The sequence below is a fragment of the Alligator sinensis genome, unplaced genomic scaffold (assembly GCF_000455745.1).
Source record: "Alligator sinensis unplaced genomic scaffold, ASM45574v1 scaffold1153_1, whole genome shotgun sequence".
Classification (NCBI taxonomy): Eukaryota; Metazoa; Chordata; order Crocodylia; family Alligatoridae; genus Alligator; species Alligator sinensis.
Window position 1 is genome coordinate 237,491 of NW_005842549.1, and position 11,377 is coordinate 248,867.

Consider the following 11,377-nt stretch of genomic DNA (forward strand, 5'->3'; position numbering starts at 1 on the left):
GTTTCAATACGGACAAGTGCAGGGTGCCGCATTTGGGCAGTAGTAACCAGCAGCACAGTTAGAAGATGGGCAACTCCCTTCTTGAGAGCACAGAAGCAGAAAGGGATCTTGGAGTCATCATTGACTCCAAGATGAACATGGGCCGACAATGTGAGGTCACGGTCAGCAGGGCTAACCGGACCCTATCGTGCATCCACAGGTGCATCTCAAGTAGGTCCAAGGAGGTTATCCTCCCCTTTTACGCGACACTGGTCAGGCCGCAGCTGGAGTACTGTGTCCAGTTCTGGGCACCCCACTTCAGGAGGGATGTGGACAACATTGAGAGGGTCCAGAGGAGGGCCACCCGCATGATCCGGGGACTGCAGGGCAGACCCTACAACGAGAGGTTACAGGATCTGAACCTGTTTAACCTTCACAAGAGAAGGCTGAGGGGGGACCTGGTGACCGTCTATAAACTCACTAGGGGGGACCAGAAGGGTTTGGGGGAGACCTTGTTTCCCCTAGTGCCCCCCAGGATAACAAGGAATAACGGCCACAAGTTGCTGGAGAGAGTAGGTTTAGATTAGACATCTGTAAGAACTACTTCACAGTCAGGGCGGCTAGGATCTGGGACCAAGTTCCAAGGGAAGTGGTGCTGGCTCCTACCCTGGGTGTCTTTAAGAAGCAGCTCGATGCCTACCTGGCTGGGGTCATTTGAGCCCAGTTTTCTTCCTGCCCAGGCAAGGGGTCGGACCTGAAGATCTGCAAGGTCCCTTCCGACCCGACTTCTATGATTCTATTTAAAGGTTTTTTTGTTTAAACAGCATTTTACATTTTTTCCATACACAAAGAGACTTGTTTTATAAAAAAGACCCGTTTTGAACATGTCTCTCTTATACAGCTGCCAAAGCATTTCTGAAGCACACAGCCCTGCAGTATATAGGCACATTAGACTTTCACTTATGCACTTTCTTGGCTTGACCAGTCATCACCAACCTGGGGAATAGGTAAGTATCATTATACCCATTCTACAGATAGAAAGAAACTGAGGTAAAGAACTGGTAGGTTTTGCCCCAAGTCACCCAGCTGGTTAGTGGCAGAGGTAGGATTTGAACTCAGACTTCCTAGTTTCTAGTCTCAGGCTCAGTCCACACTGTATCATCAAGATGCACCTATTCCCCTGAGGTTCCTTGTGGGGATGGCCCATATTCATACATCTGTTAATGTGTCACACTGCCGTAATCATATGGAGACATAAATGTGCCCACCCACTGTGTCTCCATAATTACCCTGCATATAGCATGATAAATTGGACCAACTAGGAACTATCAAATGATTTCAAAGAGCACCCACTTCATGGGCAGTTCTTCATGAGAGTTCAAGAGGAATGCTATGGATAAAGCTGCTGCAGACTGAGCTGTCCAAGGTTTACACTTGTGCATCCTGTTATGGGTAATTCTCTTTACACTAAAAGTGTGGGATACCTGCGATGATGACTGAGTTGTTGAGGTTGGCTCTGTGACCTGGATATGCTGCACCTGGATGGCATGCTGGGCATACGTCTGAGGGTCATGCAGCTGTCCAACATCCACAGTAGAGTGTTGGGACTGGTGAGGTGAGGTAGCCTGGGACAAATCGAAACAGAGCTATAAATTGTAGATTCTTTTGAGAAAGGGACTGTGTCCATCATTTTACTGTACAGTGCTTGAACAATGGGGCCATGATCCTGATCAGGATCTCCGGGCACTACCAAATTAAAAATACTAAAGAATAATCCCCAGTGATCAATGTGTGGTACAAAGGGAGGATATTGCTAACTTTTAAGTAAAGCAAGAAAACTGTGGCATGATGGAAGCCGAATGACAAACACAGAAGATTCAATGGACAATTATCTTAATTACTAAAAGTACTTTGACAGGTGAGGAAACAGAAAGGCTAAATGACTTGCCCAATATCATACATGACACCTAAAGCAGAGAATGGATTCTGTAGCAAGGTCTCCCAAGAGTTAGGACAGTGCCCTAAGCAGCTCCCTCCCCCTAAATATATGTATTCACACATTTAAGAACATGCTATGATTAGCTACAGATCTACATCAGACAGAAGAGGAGTAATTTCTATTATTTTATTAAAGACCCTTTGGGGCAGCACCCTCTAATCAATATAGTAATTTAATTAGAGGCATCACATTTTGTTAAGATAATGGAAAACTGCAGCCATCAGAATTCAAAACAGCTGCATCATTAAATCTTCATCTGTTAATAATGGTAAGCAGCCCTATTGTTTAGGGCATCACTAACAAGAGGCATTGGATTGCTAAAAAGGAGAAACAAAAAAGGCAAGAGACAGCTTCAGCCTTCAGGCTTAAATACCAACTATCCGGCAATTTCAGATCCAGCCAAGCAATCAGCAACTGATAGATTTAAAAGGGCTCTGGTGAGTACTTAGAGCTGCCTGAAGTCCATTTTCCCCAGATATATTCTACATTTATTTTTGGGGCAGTTACTGAACGTCACAGAGAATGAATCCTCCAACAGTTAATGCAAGAGTAAAGCAAACACTTTCCAAACTTCCAAATTTTGGCTCCAGGGCCCTAAAAATAAAAAAACTACGAGTTACTGCTCACAAATGTAGAAGTGGGTCACCCACTGATACACTTTACCAACTCCTGAGTCGCAAACCCAGCAGCAGCAGCAATGCTTTGACCTCAGTGATGGCTGTATGGGTGCCTGTTTGAAGAAGAGATGGTTATCTTCCTCCTAAAGTAGTGCACTAGTGTCTACACCAGAGAAACTATTTCCAGCAGAAGGCAGGGCAGGGTGGCACATTACAGACTAACTGGTTCAGAGGCATGAGCTTTCATAGACAACAACCTACTTCATCAGATATTACTTCCATAACTGGTCTCCTTGGAAGCTTCATCAGATGCCAAAAACAGAATGGACCACAGAAACCTCTATATCACATTCTACATCCTTTCCCATCGGAACAGAGGTAGAACACATGGTAAATGTGGACTATAAGGGAAGTTTGGACTGATTCTGTATTTTTCTAGGGATAAAACCCAGAGCATCAGTCTCCCAAAAATATCTACCCAGAACCTTTCTCCATCAGGAAATAAAAAAAAAAAAAAATCTTCAAAACTGTGGCACAATTTAGGACTGAGGGAGGTAAGAGACAATTTAGTCATTAGTAAGAAACCTACCTGGGCCACTTGCACAACCTGCAGCTGTATGTGCTGGGGCTGCTGCAGGCCAGCTGTGGACTGGGACACGGGGATGTATTGGATTCGCTGGTAGTCTCCCTGTGGGGTTCGATAGTCTGCGGTGAGGGTCTGGGACAGTTCTGTCATTGCTTGGGTCAGTAAATCCGTTGTCTGGGGTGGGGAGAGAGAGACAGAGTTCATCATCCAATATTATCTGCTGGACAGAATACTTTACGTGTTTGTAATTATTTCAGGGCTCTAGAAACCTAATCTGAACCACTGGAAACTAATCAGTTATTTACAAGAGCTTACTGCACATAGAGCTCTGCTTAATTGGAGTCTGGCAGCAATGATGCCACTGGGAGCGCTTGTTCTGCCCAGATCCTGCTTGAGATGTTTAAATGTGATCATAATGCATAGAAAATACAGTTGTTATATTTGCCAGCTCTAAATTATTCTTTATGGCAATGGAAACTTTGTCTGCCCCAGGGTCCAATCTGTGCTTGGAGAATATGTTCTCCAAACATTTCAACTAACTTTTCCCACTGGAGCAAAATGATGCGATTCTGTGTTACCTTATTTACAGAATATGAGGTAAAACATAACATTCAGCTAATGAGATGCATCAAGCCAGGAACAGGGTGAATAGGACAGGGGTGAATCTGCCCTATTTCAAGCAAACTATGCTCACTGTTATTTATAATTTCAATGCACAATCTTGAAATAATGATTTGTGTGTGGATAATTGGTTTCTAAAATAGTGCAAGGGAGCAGCCCTCCAACACTCAGTGCCACTGGGGAGACACAAGATCAATTTTCTAGCCTCTCTTTTCACTGTCTTGACATCTGGAATGTTGTGGAAGCCACAAGCTTAACTGCGCTGACGGTGAGAGGCTCATATTGCTCAACAGCACCCATCTGATTGATTAAAGGGTGCTATTATATCCACTCCCCGTTGTACTGAAGGGAGCTGCGTCCAGTCCTCCTCCATCAGATCAGAGGACACGATTTTCCAAACTGATTATGTGTCTTAACAGCACAAGTTCTCTAGATTTTCACTGGGACTCATGCTCCTAAGTCAGTTAGGTGCATCTGAAAGTGTCATTTGAGTCTCTAGCCTATGGATATTGAGAACAGGAGAAACCGGACTTGGGAAACAAGTACATCCTCAGAGCTCTAAAAAAATGGAAATATAAATCCCCTGGGAGAACAAAAATATAATGTAAAACTTCAATGGCAGGAATGATCTATAGCAAGGATATCAGTTACATCCTGCAGAGCCATCTCATCCAGTCCCCAGGGCCAGTCCAGGACCCTCCCCCTCCCCCTCCCATGCCAGATGCAGCACCTGCTCTGGGACTGTGCCACAAGCAGTGCTTCCTCCAATCAGTCCAGGGGAGGCACCACATGCAGCACAGATCCCGAAGTAGGCACTGCAGTCCTGGAGTGGGCAGACCAGGTACTGGATCCAGCATGTGGGGTTGTGGGGGAAGGCTCCATGGGTTCCTCACATGCAAGAGATTTGGTGCCTCCTCCAGCTAGTCTGGGACTCACACTACACGCGGAGTCCACCCTGGACCAGTTGAAGTGAGCACCACATGCAGCTCTCATCTGATCTGTCCAGAGTGGGCACTGTAGGTAACTCAATCCTGGACCAGCTGGAGCAAGTGCCACAGGCACTGGTTCTGGCATATGGGGTAAGGAGGGTGCTGTGGACCCAATCCAGCCTGCGGGGGCCAGCCCTTGACCATTCGTCTGGCCCATGGTCTGATCCCATGCCACTCATCTGGCCACAAGGTCAAAAGAGTTTGGTACTCGGATCTACAGCAGTGATTCTTAATCAGGGCTACAGTACCTTGAGATCCTTCCAGGGGTGCCCTGGAGTGCCACACAATGGGCACCTATACACATGCCAAACATCTGTTCTGACGCATGCTAATTAGCATGCGTTGTAGCAGACTTGATTAATCGTGCTCCAGCAGCCTCAGTGTCCCTGCACTTCAAAATTCCAGCGGGGGTGCTTTAACTAAACCTCATTGAATGAGCTTTAGTTCAGTCGCCCTGGCCGCCATTTGGAAGCGCAGGATGCTGAATACATGTGATGCTGTGGCCACTTTAATTAGAGCAGCTTTCAGAGCCACTCTAATTAAAGCACCCCCACCCTTCACCCCGAAGCACCTGTATAGATGCCCAATGTTAGCACTGTTAGGTGTGCGAACATGATTTATAAGATAAACCCAGAGATTTCACATAGGACTCCACAGTGTTAAAAAGCATTCTGACTTGCTGTGGTCTTCCTGAGTTCTATGCAAGAGAAGAATTGCTCTATTATTTTTGTGTTATCAAAAACCAAGTGAAAACTAAGAGTTGACATTCCAAGGTATTCCTTGAGTCTGGAAAGGCCTCAGATCACTGATTTATAATAATTTCTTGACAAAGTTCATGTGTCAATAAGTTCTTATAGCTACAACCCAGGATCTTTGGCTGTTTCACTTGCATTGCCCGGTTTAACATTTTTTCATCCTTACCACAACTGTCTCTCCAGTGGTACTGTCAGTGGTTAGAACTGCTGGCGTAGAACTGATGACAGCTGCTGCCAATGGCGTGTGTATTGTGTTTGGGAGCTGAGCAAACTCAGGATGCTTCTTGCGAATATGTTGTACCATCTTGGTCTGTGGAAAGTTGTAGAAGAGAATTAGGGAGCAGGCCAGCAGATCATCTCTAATGCAAGTGAAATCAGCAGTTGTGTGAATCTTAGCTCTTTGCTTTGCCCAAACAATGAGCATGTAATTCAAACCATGCAATGCTCAAGGGACCAATGAGGAAGCAAAAAGATCTTCATGACTGTGTTGGTATTAAGCAGACCTTGCCTCAAACTTTGTGATTCTTTGAAATCCTTTCCCTAGGACTGCCAAGTACATGTGCCAAGTACACACCCTTCTGAGATGACAGAAGCAAGTCTCTCCTCTGTCACTGACTCTCTCTTTCCTCTCTAACAACCTCAAAAAAAGAAATCCATTGCCCCAAAAAATTTAGGAATACATCTTTGAATAACCAGACCTGTGGGCAACATTCTCTAAAACAGCCCTGATATTCTGGATGACTAACTTGGGATGTCTTCTGCCTATTTTGAGATGTGCTGAAAATCTGTGGTTGGAGCTTGTGGACACCCATCATCTCTCAAAGTCAGACCCAGGATATCTGAACTGGGTTACCCAAAAGTGAGGCATTTGAAAATCAGAAACCATTACTGAAAATCCAGGCAAATACTCAGATTTATTAAAAAACCTGGCAAAGGCATGAAAAGCTGAGTGAAAGCCCTGTTTGTACCCTGTTAGTCTGCTTCTGGAAAACCAGAAATTTGTTAGGACTGAGCCCTGGAAAAGGGGGGCGGTGAAATCACACTGAAACTCCTTTATCCAGGAGAAGCAAGGATTATCTCCTCCAGCTGAAGCACAGACAGATGGAGTACTTTACACAACCTCACACAGCAATTCAAGACAGAGCTTGGAACAGAACCCAGGAACCCCACCAGTTTCCTAATCTAACCACTAAACAGTCCCTTCCTTTGCAAACTGTAAATATAGTAAACTGCTCACAACATTGTTAGCACTTAGTTCAAAATCATTTATTTGACTCATGATGAAAGAGCAAGCCCCCTGGATTGATGGATTATAAGGACAATAACTAGACACAATAACTAGACATCATTGAGGGAGGAGGGAGAGAGAAAGAGGGGAAGGGAGCGGAGGAGCAGTTTGGAAGCAGGGACACATTCACCGTACCTTGCTACTGTATTGCTTGGAACAGTGAGGACAACAGACTGGTGGAGTAGCTATTGTGCCCGTCAACTGGGTGTGGGTACTCAGCATGGGATCTGGCTCGCCTGGGCCTGCTGGGCGTAATTTCCGGATACTCGGAGGTAACGCAGCACCAGGGTGGTTCTTCAAGATATGTGCTTTGCGTTTGCTGGCACTTTTGTACACCTGCAGGATAGATGACTGGAATGAGAGCAGTGTAACACTGATGGCAGTGCAGAAAACAGATAGCATTTGTTTGTTTCCATCCAGAAAGTTAACATGTCTCTGTTAATAGGGATATTATAAAATATCCATATTCAATTGATATTACAAGTATTTTAGGTTTTATCTATACACACATGCATGCACACACACAAGTATCATACCTTTTTGTCAGCTACTGAGAGCAGCTCCCTCTAGGGTGGAATGTGGTAACTGTTTGACAGTGTGCAGTAAATCAGTACTACACAATTAATTCAGTCAGGAAGTGAGGAAAACTCTATTCAACTGATACTCTAAAGGGAAATGTCAGGACACTGGGACTGTAACCACCCACACTGGAATTTGTCCAGCCACCAGGGATACGTACTCTTGCTTAAAGTATTAGACTTTTTAATAACTTCAAGTAATCAGCAGGACTCTTCTAAATCTAGTTTCATTAGATATAGCATGGAAGCTACAAAACCCAACATAATAATCTTGTGTAATAATGTAATTAAGAAACAAAAAGCAAAAACAAATAGCAAGCTAAATAAATCTGGGAAGCATTCTGCTAGGAACAGGGCTCTCCTGTACACCAGAGACTCTGGCATTGGTGGTAGAGGACAAGACATGCTGGGGCATTTTCCATGATAAATGACAGCCCACATAAAAATGGAGCTCAGTGAATAATTTGCATCCTGAAAGTGTAAGTATCCAAAGCCAAAGCAAAGAAGCTGAAGGCTATACTGAATACTGGGAATCACTGCCATATGGCTAAGAAGTAGGCAGCTCATAATAAAAGGACGTAGGCCCTGATTTTTAGACACTTGCAAGCCAAAAGGAGTAGTTAGTGAAAATCAGGCCCGTAGTAGCCTTGTGCAGTGCAAAGTCTTGAACAGGATTACACGTATGCATATGTTCTACTAGATCAAAGCCATCAACAAAGAGATCTGCTACTATGTCCTTAAAACCTTCAAGCTCCAGACTTCAAAAATATCCAAAACAAAGAGGAGAGAAACAGAACTAAAAATTTCAGGTGCCTCAGCACATTTCATTTTCATTTCTGCTTTGCTAGTGCTGGCAGGAATAATGCCACTGGCCAGTTCAATTAGATATTTTCTCAAGAAAATTACAAGCTCTGCCAGATGTCTACACATACAGACAAATTTGTTACACTTAAGTCTATAGCTGTGCTACACTCTAATGGGTGATTTTCTTACATACCTTATCACAATACTGACAGAAGTAATCTCTGTTGGGTTTGATGATGGGCAATGTTAGCTCTGGCACCTCTTCTATTTTCATGTCTGGATGTCTCTTTGATAAATGATTCACCTACGAGAAAGAAAGAAAACAGAATAAGGGAGCATGTTACAGCTGGAAGCTATACAACTACCTCTTCTTGTGGACATGGGAAGTCAGCGCTCTACAATGTCACATCCCACCAGGAAAATGCACTGTTGCTAACCAGCAGCACATAACTCATCTGATGGCACAGGGTTAACATACACTTGTGGTCAACTGCTGAAGGTTAACCTGGTCATACTGGATCCCATTAACAATTTCTCTGGCTGAAAGAACTGCTGATGGGAAAAGCAACATTATTACAGTACACATTCCCTCAGCTGAATTCTCCTTATACACACTAGCCTAATTCGCTTTGAGTCGGTGCAACAGAAAATCCTCCAGCAGCATGAATCTGTAATAAAGTCCCCAAAGCACTCAGCCTCTTCTCTGGTAACCTCACAAGGAGGGCCAGATGTCATCACGTTCATGCAGGATCAAAGATGAGAAAAGGAAGGGAACGGGCTTAAACTTCACAGGGCTGGGGGGTAAGGTGTTCTCAGTTGAAGAATCCTTTCCTAGCAGGGATCACAATCCGCTTGAGTCCTCAAGGAATGCAGCATGAAGCCTGTTTGCACGGCCCCTTTTCTCCCCCACAATAAAAGGAAATGGCTGGGAGAGGACCCTCACAGGAAGAATGGAAAGAAAAAAAAAGGAAAGAAAGATAGTAGGGGGCAGAAAGAGGGCCCAAAGAAACTCCATTTAGTAACAGAGCAATGTACAGACACTGAATGATAAAGCCTGCATCTTGTTTGGTCTATGTAACTGTTATTAATTGTATACTTGGTGCTCAGACACCACTATGATGGCTGCATTATAAATCACAGTGCCTAGATACCATGATGACAGGCACCTTAGAAACATGAGACAAGTAGACATGAAAGAAACAAATGTGATAAAATGGGAGAGATGGATGGATATGGGAGAAGGCAAACTAAGCAGGAGAAAAAGGACATCTTATAAGAACTTTGCAGTTTTTTCTACACCCTGCATTCTAATCACCTGAAATCAGAAATTGTTAGGTGCAGCAAAACATTTTCTAAGCGACAAAGTTTATTGCTCGCATATGGACACTGACCAGCATGCCTCTCCTCCGGAACCCCATCATGCACAGTCGACACTTAAACACAAAGCTCTCATAGTCAGTAGAAGCTATCCGAGGCTTGAAGGCTTTGGAGCGGCCGATTCGATCAGCTTTTTTGGCCTCTCGTTCTGGATTGTGCATTCTTTGCATGTGCTCCCGGAGCTTGTCTTTTCTCTGTTCAGGGCAACAGTGAGAGAGGAAGAAAAATGGTCAACATTTACAGTATTTGTTTCTTAAGGGCCAGTGGCCAAAATGCATCCTATATAGGGGTCCATCGGGCTGCTACAAAACTGATGCAGCACTGCACACTGGAAAATTCTGCTTCTGCAGGCTTCACTGATGACTGTGGGACTCAGACTCAGAATTGCTACATTTCAGAACTCCTGGTTTCTGGTCCAACTCCAGCTCAGGCTGATAGGGAATAAAAGCTGTTACCTAACTCATACTCATTTGGGGTTCTGTGCAAGATGAGTTCATAGCTCTCAGTCCAGTTCCTAGCAGCAAAATAATCCTCATCACCTGAATTGGCACAAAGCATAACTGTTGATGGCAGTGAAACTTGCCCCTTAAAGGCAGACCTGAGGCTTGGCACCTGTATTGGCTAATTGTGGACAGATATTTCCAGGGCTAAATTACAGCATTTTTTACAAGTACATACATAATGGAAAGGGAAAATACTGTGGGAAACTGTTATTTGCTCTACTTAAAGTAACAATGCATGTGATGCTACTGGGGAGTTCTATTTAAAAGCACACTATGTGGCTGTCATTTTACCTTCTTTTTGTCCTACATTCTGCCTTACGATAACAGAAACTACTAGGGGTGATCTTACCTCTGTTGAGAATGGCTTTATAATAATAATAATAATAATAAATAACAGTGTAGGAACATTTTACACCTTTATGCATGATGTCACCTCCAAATGCCTTACAAGTATAAAATAATCCTCCAAAGATACCATGAATTCTATATTAATCGCACACCGTGGGGAAATTTGAGTCTTAAAGAGATTAAAAAGTGCCTTGCTCTTAGCATCACTACTTATTACATCTTCCCAGTTCCGTTACTTTTCCTACAAAGTAATCCTTTCCTTGGCCAACAGAGATAACGCTATTTTATCTGACCTTTAATTTTTGATGATATGATTGGGTCTTGATACTCATTTTAACTTTTAAAAGGTTGAAGCACCTGCAGTTTCACAATGACCAGACTGATACTATTATTCTAACCAGAAAAATCCTTCATGCATTTACAGGATTTTAGCTTTCCTTTGTCAGCTTCCTGGTGATTCAGCTCAGCTTCATACCGTCCCTTTAAAATGTCTACAATAGTCGAACTTCTACTTAGAGTTGTAATTATAGGGCTAAACATCCACAGCGATTCATTACAATTTATTTTTCTTGGTTTCTTTGGATTATTAATCCATTGGTATCAGTAAAATAGGCTTTCTAAACCAAGTAATGAGGAGCAGCACATTAATGGTGTTTTCACTTAAACTATGAAACGAGCAGACTCTTTACAAGTAGATGAAAGATAGATGGAGCTGTCCCAGGGATGTTAAACAAGCTTATTACAAGAGATGATATACGAACAACTCGTTCAGGCCAGAGTAGAGAGAATCATGCCTCCTTACAAATCGTATGCTTCAGTATACACATCACATGCAAACCTAGCATGTCTACCTGGGTTGATTGCTTCCATTTCCAAGATGACAATCAGGTTGACAAAAGAGGGAGAAAGCAGCGATCCACTCTCCCATCAGGA

At 43.5% G+C, this 11,377-nt stretch overlaps 1 protein-coding gene across 3 annotated transcripts in view; it reads right to left on the reverse strand.

The window, feature by feature from the left end:
* PRDM10 (PR/SET domain 10) overlaps positions 1–11,377 on the reverse strand; it is a 63,662-nt gene that overhangs the window by 10,904 nt on the left and 41,381 nt on the right. For all 3 annotated transcript variants that reach the window (XM_025213821.1, XM_025213823.1, XM_025213822.1), the window contains 6 exons: positions 9,608–9,789; positions 8,410–8,520; positions 6,970–7,170; positions 5,713–5,856; positions 3,185–3,355; positions 1,464–1,604 (listed from right to left, as the gene is read on the reverse strand). In XM_025213821.1, coding sequence (XP_025069606.1) covers positions 1,464–1,604; positions 3,185–3,355; positions 5,713–5,856; positions 6,970–7,170; positions 8,410–8,520; positions 9,608–9,789 — 950 coding nt within the window. The remainder of the gene's footprint in view (positions 1–1,463; positions 1,605–3,184; positions 3,356–5,712; positions 5,857–6,969; positions 7,171–8,409; positions 8,521–9,607; positions 9,790–11,377) is intronic.